Source organism: Heliangelus exortis, chromosome 4 (assembly GCF_036169615.1).
Source record: "Heliangelus exortis chromosome 4, bHelExo1.hap1, whole genome shotgun sequence".
In the NCBI taxonomy this organism is placed as follows: domain Eukaryota; kingdom Metazoa; phylum Chordata; class Aves; order Apodiformes; family Trochilidae; genus Heliangelus; species Heliangelus exortis.
Genome location: NC_092425.1, coordinates 37,237,331 through 37,265,124, shown reverse-complemented (window position 1 = coordinate 37,265,124; position 27,794 = coordinate 37,237,331). Strand labels below are relative to the sequence as shown.

Here is a 27,794-nt window from a genome sequence, read left to right as displayed (position 1 = left end):
CTTCTGATGAATTTTCCTTTTAAAAAATAAGTTCTTGTCAAGAAAAGGACAGACAATTCCTTAGTAAGTTAGATTAAGAAACCTCTACTCTAGCTATTGAATGTAGGACTCCAGAAAAGAGAAATATATTGTACAGTTTTATTCTAACACTTTTGTTATAGCTCTATTAATAAAGTTTTGATGAAGTACATGAACCTTGCTAAAGCTGATTTAAGCATGGAATGTCTACAACGTAGTCAGCTACAATCATTTACTACTCTGAGTAGAGTTGAAAATTCTGATGTTTACATTGAATTTTGAAAGTACACGGGGGGGAAAAAAATGAAATAGGAAGAGCATTTACATCCATTTTAATTGGTGGCAGGCATAAATTCATCAAAACAAAAAAGGGGAAGAAAGACCATTTAGCAGAAACCTCAAAAAGTGCAGATAAAGATTTGATAAATGACAATCTTTCAAGAGATTCTCCTGCAGGCTTGGCCTTTTAGACACCACGGTCATTAAACACTGTCACAAAGAAGTTCTCAAGATAAATGAAGATGAAAGCAGACTGCAGAAACAAACTGCTTGTTTGATACATTTCAATCCGTTGGTGAAGGAGATCTCCTCAGGTAATTTACCTTTTCTTTTTTACTGCTTTGCTTCGAGGTAGTTGGTCTCCATCTGTTACAGCTTTGTTTGAATTGTTTTTACCATAAACCTTTACATGGTGACTTATGCCACAAGTTACATAATATATTAACTTTCGTGCACAAAAATAAAATTGGGAAATAATTAAAGAACATAGAAAAATCACAATACTATTAAAGGGGAACATCTGATTCTGATATAAATTTGTACTGCAAGAATTTCATGATGGTCAGATGTGAAACTTTAAAAAAAAAGAAAAAGTACATCAAAATGAATAATGCTAGTAGTAATATAAAGCCAAATCACACAAGATCATTTCAAGATCAATGTAATAAATGCTTATTATTCAGCAGAGAAAAAAAATAATCAGGAACAATGTACAAAATAATAGTGCAAGAACAGCTGCAATCTATTTGTTCTCATCAGTTTTGAGATTTTGGTTAAAAACTTTACAGCTGGTGAGAGATGCTGCTGAAAAACTCAGATTCCACTCAGTGGGCTGATTAAGGCACATCTTTATGGACTTCAAATGTTCATTTTCTGTGTTCACCTCTATTGAATCCTGCGGCTCCGAGACTTTCACTTGTAGCGTGCTGTGGAAAAAGGGGTGGGAGAGGGGGAGAAAAATGAGAAAAAGTTTAGTACAGGATCCTCCCCTCCTGCAAACAAGCAAACTGATAAGAGGCAAGATAAGGTGGTGGCAGACTGCACATACTGTTGGGGTGGTTTTCTTGTTTTACTGCACTATGTTCCAGAAACACTGAGATCAGCACCTGACTGCTCTGTGCTGTGTTGTAAAAGGAGCTCAGGCTCCTTTGTGGGGAAGCAGCTGAGGTGTTGGGTCATCCCCAGAGGCTGCCCCAGGGCAGGCTCCTGCTACTGCTGCTCCTTTGCACAGGGAGAGATGTGCTCTTTCCTAAATCCTGTCCTGCTGGCTACTGAAAAACCACAGAGCAGGAACTGGGCAAGAATCTGTGACTGTTTTTTTGTTTTTTTTCTGACATTAGTTCGGTACAGCTGTGAGGGAACTAATATGTAGACAGGCTTTATTTTCTTTTTTTCAAATACAGGAAAATTACTAGCACCCAGCCTTTTGGGGGGGTCACAAAGCAGACTAGGATGTGTGTAGATTGAACCTATAGGCTAGAATATAGAATCTATGATTCCATACTCTCATTGTTGCCATATGGAAACACAGAACACAATTACAGAATGGTTCAAGTTTGAAGAGGCTTTTAAAGGTCACCTATTCCAGCCCCTTGCAGTAAGCAGGGACATCTTCCTCTGGATCAGGTTCCTCAGAGCTCCATCCCACCTTGAATGTTTCCAGGGATGGGGCATCTCCCACCTCCCTGAGCAACCTGTGTCAGTATTTCATCACCCTCATTGTAAACATTTTCTTCTTTAATATATAAAGCTCTGTAATTGTACACACTCAGAAGCCCCCTCTACTCCCTACTACTTTTTTTTTTTTTTTTTTTTTTTACTGCATCCCTTCTGCAGTGAGGGGGAGCACTAAGAACTTGTAGCTGCTCTGATATGCAATTGTTTCTCACCATCCCTTTCAAAGATTTTTAAGAGCCCCAGGAATTACATGAAGTTGGAATTACTTCTAATTACTGAGATACTAAAAATAAAATTCTGTTTATTGTAATTAAGAGCAGGAAACAATGATCATGCCATAAGCTGCCTGCACACAGTTTCTACTATTGCAGTGGTGTTCAAGCAGCAGGGTTTAGCTTGTAATGGCTTTTACAGGCTGCATTTCAGAAGCCCAGGGCCACCACAGGACTTGGGTGCAAGTTATCAAGGATTGTATCTGCTGGACTGTACTGTTCACCTGGATGCTCAGCCTAGCTGAGGCCAATCACTAAGTATAAGACTACACCCTGAAACTTACTAAGCTTGGGTTACTCAGATATTACTGATGGATTAAACCTTTTATGTATCCTGGCAAGAGGGAAAGACAGCTGTGTAACAGCTGAAGTGACAATTTGTTATTTTTTACAGATTATTTGAAACACAACTTTCATTCTTTTGCATTTTTATGCAAGTTCTGCAGAAGTTCTGCCATAATCTTGAAACAGGCATTTCTTAGTTACTAACCCTAGGTCCTAACCTTCCCTCACCGGGCTCTGCTTCCATGCCCTGCATTTCCTTGTGTCTGTAACCTTGATCTTTTGTCTTGTTTTTGTCTGGTTTTGTTACCCTTTCCCTTCATTCTTCTCTGGTTTGCACACACTCCTGTTGCTCTGATAACTTCCTTCCCCTGGGGAACACAGAGTGCCAGTGCAGGTGACAGAGCAGACATCAGTGAGGTCACTTTCTTCAATTTACCACCTCCTCAGACTTGACCCCTTGCCCTGACTTGCTGTGAGGAAAGTCAAAGCCTTTTCTTATGGCCATGAGATTCAGGGGATAGAGGAGTTGGCTCTAGGGCTGACTCCTGAGCCTTCCAGCTTTCCTCACCCCTCCCAAGGATGTGGTTTCCAGGCATGGCCCAGGTAGCAAAACTTCAACTCCCAACAGAAATAATCAACAGCCCAATGAAAAGACAAGTTTGGAATGTTGTTTGAGGTGGTTTTTTTTTTGGGGGGGGGGTCTGTTTTGGTGGGTTTTGTGTTTTGTTTTGGTGACTGCTGTTACCTGAAAGTAATAAATGCCTTGGGAATTAAGAAATTGCAGGCTGTTAAGTTGGATATACCTGCAAAATGCTATAAAAACGACAGTATTTCTACTACCTTTAAAGCAGTAGATAAATAAGAACTGTTTAAAGATAGGCAAATGCCAGGCAGAAAAAGATAAAGGTTCAGGCTTCTCCAATGATTTGGGGCATAGTTCCTTCTGTAAATAAATGAGGAATTGTACTAAATGGGTATGGCCCACTTTGCAAACAGCATTGCCAGCAGCATCAGAGCACAGGCAAGGATTTGGTGTAATTGTGACCATAATTCCTTCTCATCTGCTTGGACTGCAAATCCAAACACTGAGTGCTACAATATGACCTAACTGCACATTCCAAGTAGTTGGCTATAATGGTTTCCTTCTCTGAGGGACTCTCCTGCTCTTTGTACTTTTTCTGCAAGTTTCTGTACAAGGTATAAAAGGGAGGACTGAATTTTCAAAACTAGAACTGAAGTATTTGCTGGTAATTGTCATTCAGGGATTTACCTCTTACAAAAGAACTCTAGAAAACTCCAGATGTTGACATTTTAAAAAGAATGCATAAAAACAGGGGAAAAAGGTTATATTAATGATTTCTACAGTTCCCCAATATGGGTAAAATCAACATAAAAAGCTCTAGTATTTCAGGTTATTTTACCTTGGTAAAAATAAAGTGAAACAGCTTAGACTTGCATTAATATATTCACTAATCTAGTCTCCCACTTCCAAGTCTTGCTCTTCAGTCTTTTACCTCCAGTGATTTACTTTCTAGCTGTTGATATAACAAAATATGAAAATTATTTAAGTAGTATTTTAAAAATCAGATAATGTAATTTAGGTGTGAAATTAAATAGAAGCAGTTGAATGTCTCCAGCCAGATCCATCAACAGGTTCTACTCTAAACTGTGCTCTGCTTTCCCAAGGTGCTCTCTGCTTCAAGCATTTCTAGCCTGAGATGTTTCACACAGCAACCCTCCTGGCAAGAGAACTGCAGGATCCAGATCCCTGCCTGGTTTGGCTGGAATTAGACTGTGGAGTATCTCTACCTCCTCCTGGAGTTCTCCAGTACCAACCAGTAAGAGCACAGAGTTCCCTTTACCTTCCCAAACAACAGGCATTTACTGGTCTTATACAATGGTCTCTAGAAAGGCAAGAATTGACAGTCCTGAAGCCACCTGTTCACTATTCCAGCAGTTATCACCTGGTTCTGTTTTATTCACTTGGGACTGACTCAGTTTATCAATTTCTGTGCATGTGATTTTTTGGAAGTCAGCTGTCATGTGGCTCATGAATTCCAGCCATGGCTTAGTGAATAGTTCTGCTTTCACAGACAGGCCAACAGTGCTGAAAGCTCAGTGAAAAAAAAAGAAAGCAGTCTTTATTTTTTTTAAGCATTCTCCATGTGACAAACTAGTGGTATTTCTTGAAAGCTCAGATGCTTCTCTTCATCTTTAATTACATTACCCTCTACCATCCCTTGCCCTCTGGCTACCCTCGAAATGCTGGTAACGTATTTGATGCTTAATTTAAAAGATTTCACATTTCAGAGTGTAAAACAACTGGATCCTGATCATCCCTGTCTTTCCTTACAAGGCCAAAATAATAGAATAACATATGGGAACAAGAATACACCTTTTTGACCTGCATATGAAAAAAAAAAAAAGTGTAAAAGCATTCATGATACATTGCACTGATCTGAGAGTGCAGGGAGGTTTCAAAAATACTGAGTAGAAATAACAAAACTTTACCAGCATAGAAAATTTTTCTATGTACAAACTACTCAAACATTTCCCAGAAAAGGAAATAGTGGAATATATTAGGTTAAAATGTACAACAACTCCACCATCCTCATCATGCTTTCAGTTTATGTTGCAACATACACTGAAACTAAGTCAGATTTATCGTGTCTGAAGTCTCAAGTCATATTTCCACAATGCCAAAATTCAACAACAAAGAAATCTACCAAGAAATGTCTCAATTCCATTTATCAAATTGATTCTCATTGTAATAAGAAATATTTTTCAGCTGAGTGACTCGAATCCCATTTGGGAATCAGAGAGAAAAAAAAATACCCTGGAAATGGGTGGCACACTCAACTGGATCAAAACAAGCTGGGGAGATAAGCAGTGCCCAGGGAATCTTTTAAAAATTAGACAGAAGAGCTGAGTTGAACTCAGCTGGAGTACTAAGAACAACAAAACTGTACACAAGACTTCTAGAACTAAGCCAGCAGGAGAACAGGAGAAAAAAAACAGGGTAAGAAATAAGAATCAGCCATAATACCAGACTGAAATAATGGTGGAAAAATGTCTTTTGCTCTTCACATTAACTCAGAAATATTTTCTTGGTTTGAGGACACCCTCCCACCCCCCCAGACAACACCAACAAAAAAAAAAGAGTGGAAAGATGAAAGGAAATAGGAGTGAAATACATGAGAAACATAACTAAGAGAGGCTAGTGGGAATTTGCTGAGTACTTGTGGCACTTCAGTAGATTGAGATATCTACAGTGTTCAAGTTTTAAGCTGAGCTTGTACAACCATCCAGCAGTGGGTGTTTGCTGCACCTTTTATGTCACTAACTCATCTTCAAAGAACACAGCACAGCAGTAAAAGACACAGCATATTTTATGCATTTCCAGCTAAAAGTTTGGAATGGAAGAGATGAAAATAGTTTCAGAGTGCAGTCACAAAAGTAACATGACCTTTCTCCCCAAAGACAGTCAGCTACAGAAAGTGTTCTTGCTCCTTTAAATATTACATAGGATAGGCAACATAAAAGGTCTAAATAGCAGCCTCATTGCAGAAACTGGGAACTGAAACAAGATGTTTTTTTTTTAAAAAAAGGAATTATCAGTCTTCTGCAGCCAAGGAAGCAGAATTTAGTCCCAGAGCTCCCCAGACTACAGGACAGCTTTGAATACATGTTGACAAGTTTAATTATAGATGACATTCCTGCCCCCCTTGAAGTCAATTATTTAAAACAGCCTGGCTTAGAAGGGTATTTAGAACTGTGATCTTATTGACAAGAATCATTATATTTTGTGATAATACAGACTATTTAGCAGTCCCCAGAAGGCACAGTCTCCTTAAAGAAGGAGGAAACAAAATATTAATGTAAGCTGCTATTTAAATGGGTATGAAAAAATGATAACATTTTAGGGCTAGTAATAAACCTGCTAAAGAAAAAAAAATCAGTCTTCTGATTGCATATTTTGATTTTGAATGGCATTTTGGTTTAAATAATTTTGAATGAGGTAATGTGAGACTAAAGGTTGGAGGTTCAGAACTAAGTATCTGTTCAGGCTGTTCTCAGAGGAAAACCAAGTGCCAGCATCACAAGTTTCTTAAATTTTAAAAGTAAATGATTGCTACTGAATGCTCTGAATTTCATGTAAGTGCCCCAGTAAGAACATTGAAACCTAACTTTAAGAAATATTTTTTGTTACAATATTTGACTTCTCCTTCAAATGGAAAACATGACACAGATAAAAGCACCATCCAAATGAGGATAATATTTTTTTAAGAAAAATACCATACGGTAACTTAAATCTTCCAGAAAAATAATTTTCAGCTAGGCTGATATTTCATGTACAGGAGGATAATCCATCACTTGAAGCAGATAATCAAGATTTCAATAGTTTGAAATAAATTTTGAGGGCAAGCCTGTTTCAGTAAAATGTTGAGTATACTCTCTCCATATTTGTGAAATCTTCACCTTAGATAAGAGGGACCTTTAACAAGATCCATCTGAAAATAGTGATTTGCTAAAGCATCTTCATTTTTAACTATGCATTTATTCAATATGAAATATGAAAATCTTATTATCCTAGTTCCTAGCAGGGTTACAATTTAAAATATTCTACCCTGAGCTGTAAGGTGAAAACAAAGAATAAGGACACCTCCATAAGACCTGCTGGGAAAACCATGAAGAATAGAGTCACATTACTCACTACAGGCTGACAACCAACGTGTAACATCCAAAAACAAGTAGAAAGGCATAAAGTTATGCTTTTGAAAGGATTGAAAATCCTAAGCTAGTGTTGAATGAAGGTCATTTCTACTGGTAGGTGATCAGTAAGAAAAAGAGGTCTAAAGTCAAGCATCACTGAAGAGCCACAGCCACATTAAGCCACCTCTCCCAGTTCTAGATAAAGGAGGATGTGGCAGTGAGCAGAGGATGGAGAGTGGGTGAGCTGGCACAGACACTGAAAGAAAAATTTCCCAATATTCAGAAAATGTATGGCAACTGAAGTCAAGTTTAAGAAAAGTTTTGTCTGTTGTCATATTAAAATAGCTGCTATTTTATGTGTAAAATGAAGAGACAAATTAGACTTATACTGGGTGTTCATAATTAGATCCCTACCTCTTATAATTAACTTATAAAACTCCAAACCACTTGAAGAAAAACTAGCTTATAAGGGAGAGAATGAAAAAAGATCATTTTAGATGAAGAAAATACCCTTGCTTCAAGTGATCTGAATTGATTTTTAGAAGCTTTTCCATGTGAATTCCCACTCTGATATGAGTGGTAAAGGAAGAAATGTCATGTCACCCCAGCATGCAGTACTGCCTGCTGCTGTAGTCGGTCCACAGCCTCCTTTGCATCTGTGATAAATCCAATTTTTCTAATATTCAGTACACTGTAAGAATACCCCCTAAAAAAGGAGTCTTTTAGAGTGTCCCATTCTTATGTTGGCAACTGGTTCCTCTTGTTCTAGGCTGGCTCTCTTGAAGCCTTTTTGGACCTCGTTTGGCCAAGTCCAAAGCATGTCCTTGTGGTCTTCAGTGTTACAAAGAAACACACTGACCCATTCACATGGAAAGAGAGCACAAATGCTTACCTAAAACCATGCTTACACAATTTTCTCTGCCACCACAGACAGTAACAGTGTTTTGGTGTTGCTAAAAAATTAAAATGTTCAGAACATAGATTTACAGTAAAAGGGAACTGCCCCCAGCAAAGGCATTGCTGAAGCACCAGTTTACAGGTCAAGTGGTAACAAACAACAACAGATCTACCATCCACCTTATCTTGAATAAAACAAGCAATTTAAAAAGTGATGAGTTCACTTCCATTGCTACAGTGAGAACACAGCTGCTTCTTATTGCTTGCTACTACCTTGAGCTGTCAGAACTCAGCTGCTTTATTCCCACTTGGACATTCTCACAAAAACTGAATACACAGAAGAAGTTGATAGCAATGTTCTGCCTACCTGTCACAATGCTTCAGAATAAAAGACCAGCACAACACCTCTCTCTTTCAAGAGTATTTGGTAAGATCAGTAAAACTTGAAGAGAACCTTCAGATATCCACCAAAAACGTGTACATAAGAACATGTCAAGCATGACAACAGAACAATGATATAATTTATGATACAACACCAATACAAATACATTCCAAAGAACATACGAATGAATAATGATGTTTTCATGTGCATTAAACTTCCAGATGCAGGGATTATGTTTGAAGACACATGCATGCAGGGCTAGAAATCATGTCTCTTTCTTTTTAGCCAGTAGCTATACACTCTAACTAAAGACTAAAAACATTTATATGATTTCCTTGGCTAGTACAGACACAGTGTTGAATCAACATGCCAAAACAAGACATCTTTTTCTATATCAGACAACCCCCTGATACTGCAACAGTACCTCTAAAAAAAGATATGGGGTTGCAAGTGTGGAGGAAAAAAACATAACTGTAATTCTTTGTCTTTTAACATTTCCTTTATCAGTGAATTTTCTGTTATATCCTTGCTAACAACAACAATCAATATGAGAAACTATGAGTAAAAGGGAAAATAATAAAAATTGTAAATGAAATAATGTAACATATCAAAATAGTTATCAGATTTCCTAAAGTTCCAAAACTAAAAGTTATCAGGTAAATAAAGTTGAATCCCAATTAAAACTAACATGAGACCACATCACATTAATAGGCCTTACATTGCCATAACAAGAAAAAGTTTAAAGATAATTTGAATGCAAAGTTTTCTGAACTATGAAATAAATGAGAGAGCTCTTTCTTCATTTGCAAAAAAGAAACAGACAGATATTACCCTTTCCTTTTCTGGTTCTGTCTACTTTACAGCAATCTTGTGTCAAGGTTTGAGCTTCTTGAAAACAAGGTTTTTATTTTGGCCCCCAAGTCAGTGAATTAAAATACAAAATATCAGTCTATAGGTAAACAATGCTATACTTGGGAAAAAAAGGGTTACAGTGAATGAGCTTAATATGAAGAATGTTATGTATCACAAAAAGCAAAAGAAACTATACAAGCACCACAGTATTGTTTATATTACAACTTAAATTGACTCCTCAGTTTATTATTATATTTAGGTAGCTGCCTACAACACAGATGGGGCCATAAGATTTTGCTCTGATATTCTGAATTATTTTTTTTTTATTTTTTATTCTTTGGGCAGTACGATCAGATCAGCTAACACAATGCTGTTTCCACAAAAGAATACTTCTGTTAATTTAATTTAATTCCTATTGCTGAACTTTTTTTTTTTTTTTTTTTTAACCTGGTGAATATTTTACTCCTTGGTAATAGAAATGAAATGAGTTGAGACATCTGTTTAAGGAGAACTTGTCACTCAACAGAAGAAATAATTTCCCCTGCTTTGTAAATTATACAGTGGTCTTTCTGATATCACAGTTGTATTAAAATGTATTATAATGATCTAGCTTTAAAAATTGCTTTAATTGCACACTAGCCAAAGAAGATTCCAAGCCAACGCATTTAGCATTATTGTACTTGTCTGGAATAATTTTGTATTTTCAATTCCTCTGGAAGGATTCAATGTGCAAACCTTCTGGAGTCAGCAGACTTCATTTGGCACTGAATAGATACTAAAATAGATCTCTGAATTAAAACTTCTCAGAATACACAGTACTGTTTTCTTACTATATACTTATAAAACCAGTACAGACTTACATTAGAAATCATTCAGTTATTATTTTTTTTCATAACCACAACTTTGTATAGTAACTTTATGTTAACACACTGAATTTCTGCTTCATTTTATAAATTACCCTTCCTCACATTGAAAACCTACAGAGTAGATTGAGGTTCCACTCCTTTTGGAATCAATAACACGTTGCAACTGACTACAGATAACAGCAAAACTTATTTTGTTGTCTCTCTGAACTATTTTAATGCTTTTTCTTTCATCTTGGTGGATTATAGCTCTAATAGAACATAACTCATCCACTGCAGCTGAAATATTTATGTAAAATATTATATACCTTTTATAATTGAGTTATTAGAATGCTATGTTTAACTTCATGGATTATTTGAAATTAAAATGAACATCATGCAATTAAAAAAAAAAAAAAAAAGAAAAAAAGAAAAAAAAAAATCTAAAGTGGTGTTTGGCTTCTCCAATTCCTTAAGACTGCAATTTTAAGATGAAGGGGGGAACAGGAACTTACCTACTTGGTACTTTGGGTAATAAGTTGCCATTTGTCCACTACTGCATGATTGTCTCTTATGCCTTTTTCTTATATTTGTATCAGTGGTCTCCCATTGTGGACTTTTTCTTTTGTTTATTCTGATAAGAACTTCAGAACTGCCAACAAGATTATCATCATGGTTTACACTACTACTTAATTTCCTGCTGTGAAACTGGTCATCCAGTCTTTCAGTCACTTTAGGAGAATTAGATCCTTTAGATGTTTCCATTCCATTTTCTTGTTTCTTTAATGTATTTTGCTTAGTAGAATGGGACCTTAAAAGAAGGTGTCTTTTTTCTTCCATATAGGTCTGATTGCTTTTGCTTTCAACAGCTTCAGGAGAATAAATGGCATTATTTAACTTAAATGAGTTGTGCTGCTCAATATGCTTGATTTTTCTCAGAAATATCCTGCAATCTTTAAAGGTTTTGGCTTTCCCAGTATTTTGAAACAGTTTATCTTGGCTTTGTTCTTTTCTAACGTTTTGTTGGCAGCAAAATGTTCCATTTTTCTCTGCACGTGACTTAAGTATATTTGCTAAACCAGGATGTGGGTTAAAGTCAGAAGCTCCCATCATCTGCTGAACAAATGCATCTCTGGCTTCATTTTCAGCTGGCAAGAGGCTACTCTGAGATTCTACCAAAGTCTGAGTGGGCTGAATTTCTACTGCATTTTTTTCCTGGAGCTTGGGCATTTCATCACTGCTTTCCACACTCGTACTTTTGAACAACTGACTTTGGCAAAAGAACTGCAAATTTTTCTTTTTTGATCTCCAGCCTCCAGGAACCTGGTTATAGAGCTTTTTTGCTTGTCCCCACCTATCACGCTGCAACTTCTTAAATTCATTTCTTTTTAACCTGGCTAATGTGAAATTGCTTTTCATGCTTAAGACTGGAGACCTCACCATGTTACGTAGCATTTGTAACTTCCCTGCTGGTTTTGAAGGAGAGGATAGTGCAAACTTTTTAAAGTGCTTTCTGAAAGGGCAAGTACTAAGATCAGACTGTTTAGTTTCCATCTTTACCTCCCTGGTACTTACTACTTCTAGAGGATTGCGAGCATTTGCCTTTCTCACTAGAGAGAGAGACTGTGTTTCTGTAGTTTGCATGAACCAGGTGCAGAGTTCATTCATATTACACTTTTTCTGAAAAAGCATTTTTATAGGTGATGTTTCAAATTCTACGAGGCAGGAGTCTAGAGGGTCTGACATGTCAGTGTTACACTCTTGTTCAACGGGATCCCTTTTTTCACGTACACATTTATCAAACTCACTTCCCCCAACTCGCAGCCAGGTATTAGTTATCTGTTCAAATCTATTATTTAATTCTTCCAACAAAGTGTCACTTGAAGTGGAGGTAGCCCACCACCTGAGAGAGGGATTAGATGAAAAAATGGGATCTGATGACACATCATTAATGGGCCCAAATTCACCATCCTTAAGATCCTTTTTTGCGTGTCCTGAATTTCTCAGCTCAGAGGTATCTTTGGATGCTGTGCTCTGGTTTGGTTGCCTGTGTTTATCCTTCCGATCTTTCGCTTTTTTCAAATGAAGTTTGTAAGATTTATGGAGTAAGGCACTTCTACAAGTAAATGCACTAGAAGATGCTAATGAATGTAAAAAATGCAGTGAGGGTTTTTTATCTCTAGCAGAATGTCTCAGAGGAATTTCACGCTTTCTTGACACAGCTGCAATAACACTGTTGGATCCCTCCTCTCTCGAATCCTTCTGCGTGCTCTTTGCTTGACCCACATTATTGCACTGCTGGTTTTTTCTCTCCTGTGGGATGGTTTTTTCTAACACATTCTGCTGGTGTAAAGGAGGCAAACAGTTGCTGATACTCACTTTCCTTTCCTGAGGTGAAACTCTGTTAAAAGTCACTGATATGCCAGATATTTTGACTTTTGCTGGCCTCCCAGGTTTCCGGATGGTGGTTAAGGGTTTAATGGGCCGTATGATATTGCTGCAAGGATGTGGTGATGCCAGCTTGCCCTTGATGGGTCTGACATAGTCATAACCAGAGACCACGTTTTCACTAGAAGACTTCTGCAAAGCTTTTACTATTTCAGTCAAAGCATTTTCAGTTTCTGAATCGTGCCTTGCTTTGCTGGGGTCGTTGGTAAAATTAGAACCAATGTGTTGCGTGGGCAGAATATTGATGACATTTTGATTACCTTCACAGACATGTCTCTTGGTTCTTCTTGACCTTCCAAAAACAACTGTCACAGTAATGTTTTTGTTGCTGTTAACGTCTTCCATTATTGCTGCATCAGATTTGGCACTTTTACCATCGCTGTTAAGTTCAAGTCTACGTTCTGTGCTTTCAGTCACATCTATTTTTGGTTTTGGAGGCCGTCCAATAGGTCTCTTAACCTGTTTAACAACTTGAGGACCTATTTTCTTTGGTCTACCAGGTTTTCTTTTTAAAACCAATTCACTGCTACTGCCAGCTTTCTCCACAACTTCCTCATTTTGTTTCGAGTCATTTAAGTTACTTTGACCAACTGGACAAGAGCTTGTAATTGCTTCAGCATAAACACAACCTGACTCCTCCTTGGGACCATTTTCACTGAAATCACAATCTTTTACACACATTGCATGGGAAAGGTTTCCTGTGGCCTGTTTGTCTAACAAAGTGTTTGTGTGCCCCTGGAAGAAACAAATGTCTGTGCTTCCTTTAGAAGATGCAGCTGCAGATGTCAAAGTGTATTTGACTCCCTCACTACTATTAACCTCTGAGACAAACATCAGCTTAATAGGACTCGAGTAGTGTAAGGGAGAGGAGATCTCCCCAGCTTCAGAAGTTGCATGCAAGTCCCCAGTACTGGATGTTGAACTGGATGAATCAAAGGTCAGAGATTTCAGAAAGCCCTGGTTCATTTCTTGATCTATAACTGTTTGCTTCTTTGCTGTCACACACAGAGTTTTGGTTTTACTGCTGCTTGGCACATGTGGCTGTGAAAAGAAGCTTTGTCCTGTGCATCCTATGTCACTCAGAGTGGAAGGTAAGCCTCTGATAGCAGATGGGTTCATAATTTGTTCATAAACGTTATCTTTTAATTTTTGGCTTATTTTGTAGCTATCCAGGAACGAGCTGTTAGTCTTTCTGGCTAAGTTTATTGTATCTTCTAAACGCTCTACAACAACTTGCAGGTTTGTGTCCCTCACGATTCTGCTTATGTTTATGTCACTGCACGTTTCAGCATGAACATCTTTCTTTATTTTCATTTTTTCCAAACTTTCTAAAGACTTTTTTGCATTGGGTGACTTTCTAAACACAATGTTGTTCGTTACATACACAGAGTACCATCCAGGAGGCACAATGTTACGTTTAGTTCTTCCCAAGACTCCATTGCTCTCATCCTTCAGGTGAATCTGATCAGTGTCTTCTATGCTTGCACAATCTCTCTGTGTTTTTGTGAGTTTCACCTGGCTAGCTGCAATAGCACTGTTTTCTGAAAGAACTAGAAAGCCAGAGCTAGCTTGAAAATTAGTAAGAGGTAGTTTGAAAGACTCTGTTTGGTGTACTGGAAAGCACATTGGTTTGGTTTGGCAATTCACACATGGGTTACTTTCGAGTTGTTGCAAAGCCTCATCTTCTATGACAGTAAAACTGTGTCTTTTATTTGGATATATTTTATCATTCTTTTTAGTAGATTTCTTTGCATTTCTCTCAGAAATCGGCCTCTTCCTTACGAGAGTTTCATCAAGGCTTGCAAGCTCCCTCTTGATCTGCAAAGACTGTCTCCGGATGAATGGTGAATCAGGAGAATTGTAAGTTGCAAATAAAGTTTCCTGACGCTTGCGAAACCTCGTTTGGATAATTTTATTTTCCATTTGTTTCTCGTGTTGGTGAAGTAACTCCATAAAGCTGTAATCACTCGCCTTGGCGTTATGCAAAAGAGAGCTTATGAAGTCTCCTACTTTGACATCATTTTCCGGTGCCCTATCACTGCTAGAGAGTTTTACAAGATTTGTTGCTATATCTGTAGTGTCTATTGATTTTAACTTCTCGTTAATACGGTCCATTAAATCTTGAAAAATGGCAGAATGTTCCCCTTTCTCAGCCTTCTCAGAATTTATACAATAATCGTTACTTCCTTGGTCTGTCGATAGCAATGCTCCATCTGAGTACGTGGTCTCTTTTCCTCCACACGTTTTACCATCAGATTCAAATTCTCCTTTGCTTCCTTCAGCTGGCAGGAGGGATGGAGGCTGGTTGATGGATATCTCAGGCTTGTTATTGTCTAAAGTTGGAAAATCTATAACTGATCCTTCTGTTGATTCAAACTCTTTACACTCTACAGGTGAGAGGGGAGGTGGTGACGGGCTGCGAGATCTACTTGAATTTTTAACAGTGTTCAAGAGCTCACAGTCCTTGGGTGAGTATGTACAGGCTGCTGCTTTCACAGAATGTCTGTTATAATTTTGCCATTGTTCAGCACAGTACTTATGAGAACTACAGGTTTTGTTCACCATTGTTGTAATACATCCAATTGCTACAGCTTGGCATGACAAAGAATGGAAATCTTTAACACAGACAGACAGAGGTGGTAAACAAGTGTTTGCTCTTTCATTTTGTAAACAGCACCTTTTTGTCAGCACATGTCCATTGCAATTGCAAAATGAAATGTGGACATCCTCTTCAGAAAGGGAACTGGAAGTTTCAGAGTGGACAAAGTGTGTTTGCTTGCAACTGCAAACAAGAGGAACACTTTCATCTTGTATTAAAAATTTTAACATAGCCAAAGCCTGTTGCCAGTGATATGAACAAAAAGACTCCAAAACTTTGCTTAATGTTGATTTTCCTTTTTCCAAATTAGCTGTTTCCTCTGAATTTGCATCAGTTGTTGAGCTTGAACTGAAAATGAAAACAAATCAAAACAAAATATAAATTACAGTAAAACACCATATCTAATGTTTGCTATAATGGTTAAACTCAAGCCTAAATCCCTCAAGTTTACAAAACAGTTGTGTTCTCCTTGCACTATTCATACTTTCAAGTGTCACTAGCAATGATGTGCATCTTATCTACAGCTGTTAAGAGTCCTACCATTAAAAAAAAAAAAAAAGGCAGGAACAAAACCTCACCATCAGCCTGGGGAGCTCAGTGTCAGTCTCCTTTCACAACTGAGGCACTGGGAAGGTAAATGACTTGCCTAAGGTCACAAGTCAAGGCTGCAGCAGAGGCAAGAATGGATCCATCTCTCCTGAATCCCACCCTAAGATATTACTATACCACTGAATGTTCTTCAGGATGCTCTTTAAAGATCCTTCAAGAGACATTTTCATTTACATATTTCTTTTTAAAGTGCACTTAACAGGCTAACAGAAGAGGGGGAAAAAAAAGGTCACTTGTTACTGTTCTTTGTAGATAAAAGTTTCCCTTTTAGTTTTTAAATAAACTGCAGTGGTGCACCCCAGTCTCTTCAGTGCAATGTATTACACACACATACACACACACGTGTGTGCTCACAGATGGATTGCTTCATTAAACAGAGATAATCACCACTGGAATAAATAAATTTTGTGACAAAATTTAATATCCTTTAGGTCTCGATTACTGGGTAGGCCCATATCTAAGTAGGACTTCTGAACAATTTTTCTCAAAGATATAAACTCAAAATAAAATAGCTTATAAGAAACTACCTTAACTACTTAATTAAGCTCTTAAAAATTATTAAAACTAATGTCACTACTTACCTAATCAATCACTTAAACTGAAAAGCTGAAAATTTTCCATGGTAGAAATTAATACAGATATTTCTTCATCTAAATACAAAATTCGTATGCTGGATAGCAACTATTGATAGTTAACACCCAATTCAAATGTTTTACTGAAACCAATTGCATGAGCAGAAAAAGTTAAAAGAATTCTGTTTTAGAAAAGTATGTTTTGTTTAAACACATCACCAAACTCTGAACATGACACTAACTTCGTGCCCTATTACTATCTCCTGCATTTTGGAAAAATTTCATTTTTATTTGGTTTACAACTTTAGTGATCAAGGAGCAAACATATTTAAAAATTAATGTGCTGTATTTATGTGAAGTCAGCTATTCATTAATTAGCTCATTCCCATTATTAGCATCAATAATAACTTTAAGTCTCAGGTTCTTACTAGAAGTTATCCACCCAAATATGAATTTTTGTTGTCCCACGTGGATTTTAAAATTTAGAGCTTAAAACCAGCCAACTACGATTAATAATTCCTTCTGTTTTTTCCTTCTTCTGTGATATTTAGCATGAAAGAGCACATGTTAAATATCAAGCATCTAGATGATACTCATAAAAAAATTGTGATTATGTTTAAACTGAAATAACTGAAGTCTTACAAAGAAAAAAAATCCTCTTTTCACTTGCAATCTACATTAAAACCAGTATTATTCAAGGACATGTCATTGTCAGGATTTAACTGTTTCTGAAATGCCACTACACTAAGAGTCCAAGTGTTAGTCCAAACTCAGGAGTCATGTTTGATGTGGCCCTACACCTGTGAAAACCAAGTTTACTCTAGCAATACAATGCTAAGATTTCCCTCTAATTTCCCTCCCCACCACCATTACTTTAGTGTTCTGAAAGGCTAGAGAGAAAAAACCAAACATGGCACTAAGCCTTCAATATTTAGTTTGAAAAATCACAGTCAACTTAAGTACAAATTTGCTAGAAAGTTGGCTATAAGTCCAAGCTTTTTAGACTAAACCTCTAGGCAGCTGTATGTGTCCTGACTTACAAGGTCTAACAGAGTTTTTTACAGGAGAGCTTTAATTGTAGCCTGTACCATAATTGTTATTAATAATATTAATAATATGTGGAAGAAACTCCCAGGCCCCTAAAGCCTTCTCAAAGTCAGTAACTGGAATTTCCAAAGGCCTCTAAACTGCTCTGATTTTGCTATGCAGAGATCAACCTGCTGCATAAAGTAATATCCTGGTTACCACAGACATATTGGACATTCTTCCAATAGAATTTTTTTCCCTGTTATCCCCCCTTGTGTAACATCTATAATCTGCTTTTGTTAGTTTCTAAAGCAGACAAAATTTAATCTATTCTATTGCAATAATAACCACACTCCAAATGATCTTCCAAGTCTATGAAACTCCATGAACCCCTGACTTGGTCACCTTTGGGTACAGAGCTTACTCTACAAACAACTGAAAGCAACACATTTTCTTTAACTTGTCCCTCTGTAGAAATGTGGATATATTTAAACAAACTTATTTTTAGCAACTTTTCAATACAATTACAGAATTATATTTCAATTTCCTGTAATTCCTTCCTATAACCCATTTCAATTTGTGTTGTCTGGTCCTCAAGATAAAGGCTTAAACAATCTCACAGAAGGAAGAGTTATCACTCTCACAGTTGTGAACTTCCTTCAGGGAACAGTCTTAGACTTCCTACAAATGAAACAGCAGAAGACCAGAGAGAGTGGGTAGGAAATTGGAGGGGTTGAGAGGATCAATACTCACTGCTCCCCCAGTACCTTTTGTGCACAACATCTCAGAAGACAGCAGTAAAGCAGGGGGTGGCATCACCTCCCTGCTGGAGGGCAGGGGCAGTTAACACCATGGAGTGGAGATTGACTGGAGCCCAAAATAGGTGAAAAGGCAGAGATGTGACAAGATGGAGTAACAGTCTTTCAGGGTATTATTTTAAGTATAGAAGAAAGTAAACCTATGCCTCCTTCCCAAATCAGAACAAAAACTAGGAAAGAGCTCTATCAGGACTCCAAAAAGATTTCCTTCCCTAGCATTCTATCCTCTGTCATCCCAGCCACAGACAAGACAGATCAATCTAGCAACTTCTTTGCAGACTGGGGACAGGAACAAAACTGGAAACAGAACATACTTTCAAGTACTCATATGAACAGCAAAGAACTATTATAGAAATAGAAATCTGTCTTACAGAAGTGTTAGTTTTCTGACTTTACTAATAAACCCCTCCAAACAAGCTCCCTCTCATCATAATGGGATAGGTAATTTTTAGCTGCAAACTAAAGGATGTAACTTATAAAATTAGTTTTATGACTTTCTTCTCATATAAATGTAAAGGATAAATTGTAAGAAACCCTCCTCCCTTAAAACTGCTCTGATATATAAGATGCTCACAGTTAATTAGTCATGTGCTTAATTTGTACAGTTCTTGGTCTTATGCCACTGCTAATGAACTTGTGCCTCAGGAGTAAGTCAAATAAGTCAGTGTACAGCTTTTGTTTTTCTTTCTTTCTTTTTTTTTTTTTTTTTTTTTTTTTTTTTACTGAATGAGCAAATCAATCACACATCAGTGTTGTAAATTTATGTGCAAAAGCATTGAAGTGCTTTACTACAAATTACAACGTAGAAACACGTTAACTAAACAATTAAATTCATACAATCAGATTTAGGAATATAACAACACAAAGAAGAAACAGAATTACAGTACATTTACAACACAAGACAAATACATGGAATTCATTAGAAAATATTGTAATAAATAATTCATGAATTATAGTGCAATTGATTTATGCATAAATATAACTAATTGCCTAAAAATCAGTTGTTAACAAAAAAAAAAAAATCTGTCAAAAATCAAGGCAGCCACAGAGTTTTACTAAATTACTGCGACAATGGAAATACTGCAATTAAAAAACAAATACAAGTATTTGTACTGTAAACAACTAAAAAAATCAGTCTCACTAAAGTTAATATACAATTTAATATAAAATTGTCATTAGCTACCAGAAATGGTTTAAACAGCTTTACTGAGCAGTAGTTCTAAAAACAGAGGCACTGTTTTTTAATATAAAATACTTGAGAAACATTCAAATAAGTAGAAAGCATGTAGGGCTTGCTTTCGCCTTCATTTAAAATTCTGCTGAAAGAGGAATTTTCAGAAATTGTCAATTACTAAGTAGTGACTGGTAACTGAATTTATAAAAACAGTTCAAAACGGGTAATTTAAATGACATTTAATGGAATACATAGGGGTTGGGGAAGGAGAATCTACATATTTCCCTGCCTTTCCTTAGTTGTATAATCAAAGGTTAGCCTAATAATTAGAAACAAATAATTCTGTTCCTTTAAACACTTACAGGTTGAGTATTATCTATAAACTATCAAAAAATATTTTAATATACTATTTCTGACCAAAAAATAAATACAAGTACTAAAATGTTGAAAATTAATTATAATATTACATACAAAACTACTGAGTACTGTTAAGTCAATAGTAAAATGATCCCTGATTTTATGAATCCTGTTATTTTTTTGGTCAGGTCATCTTTTAAATGATATAAAAAGTGTACTGTAGCTTGCCTTCAATATAAACTTCTGACTCAAATTTATAACATCGTCTGAGGAGTAGAAAACATCACTATTGTACAAGCATTAGGCAATGTACTGAAGCCCAAATTTTTGCAAGTAAAACTGTACAAAGACAGATCTTGAGACATTTAAGGATTTTTCAACTTCATCTTTCAGTGGGGATATATTCAGAAATTAATCCTTCTGGCCCTGAAAAAATATGGCTTAATTCTTTTAAAATGAAAGATGACCCTGACATATGCTGTTTGGTGATCTCCTTGTTATCAGGTACAGTTCTGCTTTAAAAAAGGATTCATTCTGTAATATGCAAGTAAACCTTAATCACTGAAAAAGATTCAGCATAGATCTGAGAGACCAAAGAACTGAGACACTGGTTATGCAGTTTCACAGGATTAATCTGCTTTAAGATGGAAGTCGTTATTTTTTTAGTAGCATTTATAAATATGGGCTGGATTTTGCCACCAATACTGCAGTATGCTTTCAATTGAATTCAGTGGCAAGTTTATCTAAAAATCAAATTAGCTGATGTGGCCCATATGTATCTAATGTCCCATTTACATTTTTATAACTAAGCTATACACATGCAAATTTAAGTGGGCAAAAAATTGTATGCATGTGCATAAACTGAACAAAAGTTTTTTTGTTCTATGCCAAATTAGATGCACACAGAAAAAATGCATTTTCAGAGGAAAAGGGCATTGATGTTCAGTATTGAGTGTATGAAGCAAGCCCCCATTCTTCTTATGTAGACGTATAATTTGTGATATCACACAAAAAAAATTTAAGTATGATATAAAGTCCAATGCAAATACTTTGAAATTCATGTAAAAACTGCAATATGAAGGTAATTGGTCTCCCTTAAATTCTATTAAAAGTTACGTATTTAAAGTGAACTGCCTAACTTCTAACTACCAAATTTATAAAGAATTTATATTATTGAAAGTTTAAAACAGCTTCACCGTTTAATATTTGTATTTCTATCAAGACCCTGAACTGCAAATTTGGTTATTAGCAAAATGATAATGTAACTTGGTATTCATTTTGAGAAACTGAAAATGTTTTGAAATGTCACAGCAGCAAATACATTACAGTTACAGTGAGGTTTTTCAATAGGAGTGTGACACAATCCTTAAATAAATTTTAAGTAGTCATAACATCAACTAACCAGCACGTTTAAACAAAAAACTCAAACAAACCCAAACCATTCTCAAGCTCATTCTGTGCACTTTATGAACATGCTCTAAGTTGCATTCCAACTTTCTTCTTAAACCTTACAAGTTACCTTATTTTTCGAACTAAAAAGGAAAATTATGTTAAAGTTTAAATTATTTTATGCTCTTAGTATTCCATCTTATTTAATATTTAATAATTCTATAACTACAGTAATTTCTCAGGTTTCATAAGTGTACACTTTGTAAACACCAATTTCTTTCTAAACCAACAACAAAATTTTCTTAAAATGATAAAAAATGCAGTTTATGCCTGCTAAACACACATTTTTAGTAATGAAATGCTTTTCTTACTTGTATTGGATATTTAAGTAACGATGAACTTTTTTCTTTCACAGAATGTACTATATCCTACTAATACTTCACAAATCCACTTCCCTGTAAGGAACTAGCTTTTTTTAAAAAAATCCCTTGATTTGTATCATCTGAGTTACTTACAATTTATTGCAAGTATTCTGTGAAATATAAAAGTCTGCTAACCCTTGGTTGTGTATTTCCATAATAAGATGGATTATTGAATGGGTAGAGTGGTTCTTCACCAATTAAAAGTTATGCTTCACATGACAAATACTTGTTTTCCCAAAACATCTTTATGCTATTGACTACTAAATAAAACCTGAATCTTTTCACCTATTTATACAAGGATTATATTAAATACACACTATCAGAATTAAGTGAGCAACTCTATAATTCTGTCCACAGTGAAAACCCTGAATAAAACTATTTTTCAAAAGGCATGTATGTGGTTTTTGAACTGTATAATAATTTCACGTCTTCTGTCAGAGTGAGCATCTGTATTTCTCACACAGTGTGTGTATACAGACATACATACACACACACAAAACAATTAGCTAACAATTACTCTACACAGGCTTGCTACTATTTTTGCAGCTGCCAGTCCCTGAATCTGTCATATTAAATAAACCAGTATCTGGTAATCGGAGTTTCTTCTTCGGCGGAGTCTTCAATGTTCCAGATCTTTCTTTTACTTTATATTCTAAAGTGCTGTGAGGTACCCCATAAATTCCTTGTGCTTTGGAAACACTCATTTTCCCACTCATTACCATTGCAATTGCTTCTTCCATTATTTCATGATCGTACTGCCGATAGCGGCCACGTTTTTTTCTCGGTTGCTTATTATCTTTACGATCCAAACTATCTTCTGTATTTTCTGAGGTTCCATCTACTGTCCCATTCTTAGCATTAAGACACAAAGGAGAGAGGTCCCCATGCAGAAAGTAGGAGTCAACACTTGAGTGAGTTACAGGTCCAGAACATTCAATTTTGTTCTGTTTAGGGAGTATATTTTTCAATTTTTGAAGAGCTGATCCTTCTAAGACTGAGGAGGTTTTAGAAACGTGGTACATAACATCCAGAAGACCAGCAGTATCAGACTGTGGTTTGGACACAGAACTTATTCTTAGCTGAGGAATTTTTAATTGTACAGTAGGACTTGAAGTTTCATATTGTAGATTTTCACTTTTTTCTTTAAACTGAGTGACCATTCTCTGTAGAGTTAACTGGTGGAGGTAACTGGAAGCTGTTGGGAATTTTAATTCTGAGGTTTCAAGTAGACTGAGTTTACTTTTTTCTGTGCGCTCTGCTTGAGCTCTTGCCCACAAGGCTACTTTTTGTAGGACTGCACAAGTTTCTTTACTGTCTTTAAATGAATAACTATCATTGAAATCTCGAGTTTTGTTTTTAAAAGGTGCAGGCTTTCCTGCTGGTAAGGCTTCTAAGTGGAGAAGTAAAGTTTTTTGAGGTATGCCATAAAGTATGCCTGCTTTATTTATGTCCAGTGCTCCAGACTGAATGTCTTTCAAAGCTTTTGAGAGCAAACCATCTGCAAACTCAGCACTTCTTTCCACATAGTCCTCTCTGTGTCTGTGTAGTCTCCTGGATGGATGGAATGAAACGATGGTAAACTGATGTATGAGAGACTCTCACACAGCTATGGAAGGGAAGGGTCCACTCCTTTATTATACTCCTTGCTTCGGTAACATCACTGCTTCTGATACTTTTAAGCCTTTGAGCTGTGGTAGTTAAATGATTATCCTAGCAAAATGTTACAGTTCTGGTAGGACAGTGCGTCAAAAATCAAACGGTGGCTTCTACAGCAGCCCTTCCAAGAACTTTTTATCCTAGCTCAGTATTTGGTAATATTCTCATGTGCTTGCTATATCCCCTTGTTCGCATGCTTGCAGAGCAACACTGGTATAATAATTTTAATTATACAATTAACGTTCCATTAAATACCCAAATCCTGAAGGAGTTTTTGTTAGTAGAAACGTGACGTTACCGCTAAACAAGTAATAAAAGAGTCAACCCCCTCATAGAAAATTTGCAGCAATAAGTACGTAACTACACACAGACATCCCAGACTTACACAAAACTAGGCTCTCTACAACAAGATAAGGTGCTGTGCTTAACAATCAAGTCCATTTGGGCAAAATAAAACACACTTCTAAACTTCTAGCCACTACTTGCAGCTCTCTGATTACAAAGCCATAGTCGTTTTAAAGCTTCTACATATCAGCAAATTAAGAAAATGCAATTTTACATCATTCCAATACTGCTACTGTAGCCCTGCTTGTAATAAGTTATTTGCTAAGACGTACAGGTGACAAAAAGAGTCCTGCTATGGCTAGTGGATTGGAGGATGCCAAGATCGTAACAAAATCCAACAAAACAATGCATTTTGCCAGTTTTGTGGCAGCTTTCAGCAGGTACAAGAATGCTTTCTTGCTGAATAAGGAAATTTAACCATTTGCCACCACACACCATAGTCAGAACCATGATGTAAGTACTATGATTAAGAGCTCTCTCTCTCTCTCTCTCGCGCGCGCTTGCTCTCTCTCATTAAGGAATATTACAGATAATTGTCATTTAACTTGTTCATGTTAGTTGGAGAATGTTTTAAATCTAAATATTAACATAGGCTTTTTTGTCCAAAATTGAAGTTTCCTATATAAACTCCGAAATAATATCGTTACGTTTCCTTCTACTACCCTACTACTTTTATTTTTGTGTAATTAATTTTCAGTTCATTTTTAGTAACATGAACTAAAGTTTGGTGATTGTTCTGATAACTTTTCTTTAAACAGAAAAAAATAAAGGAAAAAAGACAAATGAAACATATGATATATACATAGACACACACTAATGAGTGACAAAAATTCTTTCAAAAGGAAAATAGGAACTACATGTGTGTGTCAGTATATACAAATATGTTATGAACACAGAACCTGACTTCAGAGAAGAGAAACCTGGATTGTCTTTTACTTAAGCCAAAGAGTCCTAAATGTTGCTTACCCAGACACTGAGTTTTCAGAACACAACGGGTCATATCTTGGTTCTTCCAACCTTGCGCTTTTCTTTGTAGAGAGATCTAGCACTCCATCCCCTGGCAAAGAACAAGTGGTGGTGATAGCAGTTGTTTAAGGAGCATCTCAGACATTTCATTAGTAAAAGCTTGTACACATGGCACAATTTAAGCAGCCACTTTTTATCTTGTAAGATTTCTGATATTTTATTCCTTTAACAATGTCAGCTGCCTGAAAATGACTATATATTTTTTCTTAATTTTTAAAAGCCTTGTTACAAATCAACTTTTTCAGAAATAATAGCAGATTCTTCTAAAAAGAAGAATCTGTCTTAAATAGGAAACGTGACTGCTTTCCTAAAATCACGTGTTCATATATATTGAACTTGTTACTTTCAAGGCAAACAAAGCAATGCACTTGGCATTATTATTTCTAAATCCATATTTGCATACTGTTAACAAACCAGCCCTATACTGAGGTTAAAATTGACAGAAGGGAATGGGCTTACAGGATAATTCCAGCCATTCGGAATCTCAGGAAGTCTCTAGACCAAGCTCCTACTCAGAGAAGGGTCACCTATGGGTCACCTTAGGAAAAAGTTCTTCACCATGAGCTCTGAAACACTGGAACAGGTTTGCCCAGGGAGGTGGCTGAAGCCTCATCTGTGGAAGTTTTTAGGGCTGGATGAGGCTCTGAACAACCTCATCGAGCAGGAGGTGTCCCTGCTCATGGCAGGGGGGCTGTACCTAGATGATGTTTAATGTCCCTTCCAACCCTGTGAATTCTGTGATGCTGAGACCAGGCAAGAAAGCAGCACCCCAGTAACTCAGAAAAGAGCAAGAGCACAGAACAGCTTTAAGCATACAAGAGTTGTCATTAAAGGTTCTATTTATACTCCACCTCCCAAGTCCACACATATGTAATAATGAAACTGAAGAAATGGAAAGACCTAAACTGGGGTGAGAGTCTGTTCTGTTAAGTCACTGACAAATGATAAATTAAAGACTTATAGTCAGCTGTTGAAGTCTATTAAATACTGAAATAGAAAACATTATTTTTCACAAACCAGTCATTAAGAACATTGACAATTATAGAAACTAATTACCACCCAAAATACTACTCCTAGTTTAATTTTTTTTTTAACTCCAAGTAAAATTAATAGATAAATTCCCTTTATATATTTAATTTCATACCTTTCTTCCTTGGCTCTCTGTTTCAAACTTGAGCTGATTTGTGTGCCTGAGCTCTGTGAATCCAATCTGAATTTCAACATTTAACTCTACAAAAAACCTTATGCTAACCCTTTTACATTAGAATAATTTCATGTCACTGCATATTAATGCTAAAGCACCAATCATCTGCATGTATTTTCCCACACCATCAGATGCAGACATGAAGCACCAGCTGAGTAACTGAATAACAAGGCTGAAAAATTTGGGGTAACTCTCCTTTACACTGATACTGCAAAGAAATAAGAATTTTGTGTAGTAATCACATCCATCTATTTATTTCAGACTGTTTTAACAATTTTGACTATTTTTCCTCACCTATTTTGTATTACCTGAAGAAGGGTAAAAAGAGCAAAGTAGCATCCTAAGTCAGCATAAAGGGAAAAAATACTCAAATATGCCACTTCTCAAAGATGCTCCTCTTCTCCTAAATACATTCTTTTCAAAGCCTTCCTTAACCCTAAGTTAAAGGAAGAACTAATTAGCCTTTCTAGTGAAGTGATATTCCAGAAGGAAAAGCCAATTAAAACCAGTACAAAAATATCCTAGAGAGTCTATCTGGCCTACCCAGCTGTAAGGTATCCCAGATACTTAAGCTTGCAATGTCCCTGAGTCCTGCACAACAGACAGGTTTCACCTGTTGTGTTCTGTCAGTCACACAGAGTACCCTTCCCTTTCTGAAGTGTTTGTGTGTTCCCTTTCACAACAGTTTCTCCATCTTCAGTTGATATTCATAGGCACTATGATAAAAAAAGTTTAGAATAAATCACTGGACAAAGTCATCGGAGAAACAGCTACTTCAAATTTCACAGCTCACCAAGTTATGAAAAGCTAATCAGGTCTCTATTCAATTTACAAAAAAAATAAAATAATTAAGCTAACTAGATTTTTAGGGGGAGAAAACAGAACAACAAAGCAAACTCAAAGATTCTTGCAAGATTCCATAATGAAATCGAGCCAAAATAATTTTCATTTCCAGTCTTTCAGACTGGACTGGTTCACTTTTGACACAAGGCCACCAATGCATTGAAGAATTACTTAAAAAAAACAAAACCAAAAAACCCAGTACTGAAAACACAGGCTCCTGAAACAAAAAATCAGATAGATTTGATAGATTTTGCCTCTAGAGTTTAAGCAAAACTGAAGAGTCATTTCAGGTTCAAAAGAATTTATTCTTCCAACATGGGCAAATAGGAAATGTATTCACTATAATGACACCTCCCTGAAGACAACACTCTATAGGAAGATGATGTCATAAAAAAAGTGAAAGAGCCATGAAAAAAATTTCATATAAGTACAAAGTCAGATTCAAGTTACCACACACCAGTGCCATGTGTGAAATCACTTTTTGCTGCGATTTCACTCAAACTAAAAAACAAACAACACAAACCCCTCTGAAAATTGATGCAAAAAAGGCTGGCAAGTCAAAAAGGTTCATTAAGAATACTCAGTAGCTCCTTCTTTTGGTAGATATTCTCACTTTGTAATAGCATCAATTATTGTAAGAAAGGATCACTTATAATTGGTAGGAAAGTGAGAGCATTTGAGATAAGGCTTTAAGAAACAATGAAATGCTACCTAATGAAATAAATGTATTAATATTTATACAGCAAGATAAAGTTTCCAAAGAGCTATCCATTGCTTCTGGTGGGCAACAAACCTTGAAAACCTGTTACTTGCAAGGTAAGAATAGTTGTGGGTTTTTTTTTTTAAACCAAAACAGAATTTTGTATTATTTCTATCAAACCACTCAAAGGCCTTTTTGGACCCAATAACACTGTCCATCTCCACAACCTTCTGTCACAGCATCCACAAACTGGTCTACAAAAGCTGTCCTGCATCCATCTTTTCCCTTCTTAAAAGTTTCAGCACCCCGGGCCTACGTTTTATTACTGTGACTTTTAGTAAATAACAGCTCCTCCTTTACTGTATCCCTTGTACTGTGGGGTAACCCCA

At 36.3% G+C, this 27,794-nt stretch overlaps 1 protein-coding gene across 12 annotated transcripts in view; it reads right to left on the bottom strand.

Annotated features, from left to right (window-relative positions):
* Nucleotides 1–124: 124 nt before the first annotated feature.
* LCORL (ligand dependent nuclear receptor corepressor like) overlaps nt 125–27,794 on the bottom strand; it is a 66,686-nt gene continuing 39,016 nt past the window's right edge. For 6 of the 12 annotated variants that reach the window (XM_071743862.1, XM_071743863.1, XM_071743865.1 and 3 more), the window contains 3 exons: nt 24,599–24,689; nt 10,733–15,612; nt 125–1,223 (listed from right to left, as the gene is read on the bottom strand). In XM_071743862.1, the coding sequence (XP_071599963.1) occupies nt 1,210–1,223; nt 10,733–15,612; nt 24,599–24,689 (4,985 nt within the window). In that variant the 3' untranslated portion in view covers nt 125–1,209. Of the gene's footprint in view, nt 1,224–10,732; nt 15,613–18,731; nt 23,183–24,598; nt 24,690–27,794 lie in introns of those variants that run through there. The other 6 variants (XM_071743869.1, XM_071743870.1, XM_071743871.1 and 3 more) reach the window with 5 other exon arrangements.